We start from the raw sequence: 2,427 nt of genomic DNA on the forward strand, positions 1-2,427 counted from the left end.
AATGACCGGGACGCGCCTCCTCGATCGTAGCAGGACGCTAACAGGAGGAACACTGTCCCAGTGGAATCCTCATTCGTGCACAAGGGAGACCTTAGGGGAAAGCTGAATCCTCAGCGCGACCGAGACGCACAGCGAGCCAAAGAGGAGGAACTCGCAGCTGAGAACAAGGCTCTGGCTCAGAAGATGGCCAGATTAGAAAAGAAGATAGGGAGTCAGCTGAACAACTTTGAGCAGGTCGTGGGAAAGGTGGCCGAGGCGATAAACGTCGACGCCAAGATGTACACGTCCCACGACCACCCGTTTACAGAAAACATCATCCGGGTACCCTTGCCTGACAAGTATAAGCCACCCCCTATCTCGTTATACGATAGAAGAAGTGATCCAGATGATCACTTAGAAGTCTACACGGGGCATATGGTCCTACATGGGTACCTTGAGGAGGTCATGTGTCGGGCGGTCAGGAATCACCTTTCTGATTTCGCTAGGAGATGGTTCAGGTCCCTGAAACTGAACTCTATTACTAGCTAGGATGATTTGAAAAACGCCTTCCTGATTTAGTTCATAGGTGTCAAAAAATACATCCCGCCCAAACAAAACCTTTCGAGGGTGTACCAGGGACCTAACAAGTCCCTAAAAGACTGGATAGCCCGGTTTGGGGAACAGGTTGCCACCACTGAGGGAATCTCCGACGAGGTAGCCCTGATGGGGGCACTGTCAAGCATGAAGAAGGACACCCCCTATAGTACAGACCTCGACTGGAGGCCACCCTAAACCTACCAGGAATTCCTGACGAGGGCACAGGGATTCATTAACGCCGAGGAAGTGAAGAAGGCCTTGAAAAATAAGGCGGTAGCCCCTGCCAAGGAAGATGCAGGGCAAGCGAGCATCCAAAACAATGGCAAGAAGCGCCGAGGTAACCATCAGGTGCAAGTCGAGCAGAGGTACAACCCGGCTCCAAACAATAGAGGCGGCAATGCCTCGGCGGACCAGGGGATAACAAGTGACCAAAGTCGTAAAAATACAATGCCTACACCCCCTTAACCATGGGGATCGAGGATGTCTATCACGAGATTAGTCACCTTCAGGTATTGCGTCGACCACCACCGCTGAAGTCTAACCCAGCGCGGAGAAACCAAAGCAAGTATTGTAGGTTTCACGGTGAGAGTGGACACACGACAGCTGAATGCTATGACCTGAGGGACGAGGTCGAGAGATTGATCCGAGAGGGGAGGCTCAGTGAATATCGAGCCGACCATCGGAACAACAACAATCAGCGAAATAACGACCGGCGGGAAGATCAAAGGCATGACAATCCGTCCAAACCCGTCGGTGTTATAAGAACAATATTCGGAGGGCCATACCTCGGCAGCACCTCTCGCCGTGCGCAGAAGGATTACGCAAGGGAGGTAAAAGACAAGTTCAACCGGAGGATTATGAACGTCTCCGGAAGAGAAGCCAAGGCCGCACGATACAAGGAGGCCGCGATCACATTCTCGGAGGCCGATGCAAACGAGGTGCATTTCCCCCAAAGTGACGCCCTAGTTGTGGAGACCATGATTGGTATTGGTAACCACATGGCTTGCCACATCCTGGTCGACAATGGTAGTTCGGTGGACATTTTGTACTCCGACTGCCTCGACAAGATAGGGATTTCCTGAGTGAGGTTGCAAAATAGCGCACAGCCTCTATATGGCTTCACCGGGGACAGTGTCATCCCAAAGGAGGAAATAGAACTGCCCATGACCATTGGAGACCGACCACACACCTCGACCGTAATGTCAAAGTTCTTAGTGGTGAAGGGAGGTGACCAATACAATGTGGTTATAGGGCTCCCGACATTGAGGGCATTGAAGGCGGTTACGTTCATCTGTCACCAGATGATGAAATTTCCAACTCCCAACTGGATCAGAAAAGTCTGAGGAAATCAGTATGAGTCGAGACTCTCGTACTCAGAGACGGTCCGCCACTACGCCGAGCCAGTGCAAGCGAGGAAAGAAATGAGAATGGTGGTGGAAACCAGGGAAGAGTTCGATCTGGATCTGAGGCTCCCAGCCGGAGAGATTGGAACGGGACCGATCGAGGAGTTGACTGAGGTCCCCATCGATGAGAAAGAGCCTACAAGAAGGTTGAGGGTGGGCTCAGAGCTGGGAGAGCAGGCTCGTGAAGGATTGATCGAGTTCCTCAGAAGCAACCTCGACGTGTTTGCCTGGACTCACGAAGACATGGAAATGATAAGCCCTGATATCGAATGTCACAGGCTAAACATAGATGAAAAATATCCCCCCAAAAGGCAAAAGCGTTGACCGATGAATGCCAAAAGGTATGCAGCTCTACGGGAGGAGGTCGACAAGCTAATAAAAAACAGCTTCATCCGATAAGTCCTATACCCTGAATGGGTATCAAACCCTGTATTGGTGTTAAAGCTGA

The 2,427-nt window shown here is 51.3% G+C and overlaps 1 protein-coding gene across 1 annotated transcript; it reads left to right on the forward strand.

Annotated features, from left to right (window-relative positions):
* Window positions 1-1,043: 1,043 nt before the first annotated feature.
* On the forward strand, window positions 1,044-1,658 carry LOC112090881. The gene has a single exon (XM_024163157.1). It carries the CDS (start codon window positions 1,044-1,046, stop codon window positions 1,656-1,658), a length of 615 nt encoding a protein of 204 aa, XP_024018925.1.
* Window positions 1,659-2,427: the final 769 nt, after the last annotated feature.

Source organism: Morus notabilis, unplaced genomic scaffold (assembly GCF_000414095.1).
Source record: "Morus notabilis unplaced genomic scaffold, ASM41409v2 Scaffold114, whole genome shotgun sequence".
Taxonomy (NCBI): domain Eukaryota; kingdom Viridiplantae; phylum Streptophyta; class Magnoliopsida; order Rosales; family Moraceae; genus Morus; species Morus notabilis.

Bases quoted from the DNA above. Each gene is read 5' to 3' on its own strand.
- LOC112090881 (XM_024163157.1), top strand. From the start codon at position 1,044: ATGGGGATCGAGGATGTCTATCACGAGATTAGTCACCTTCAGGTATTG.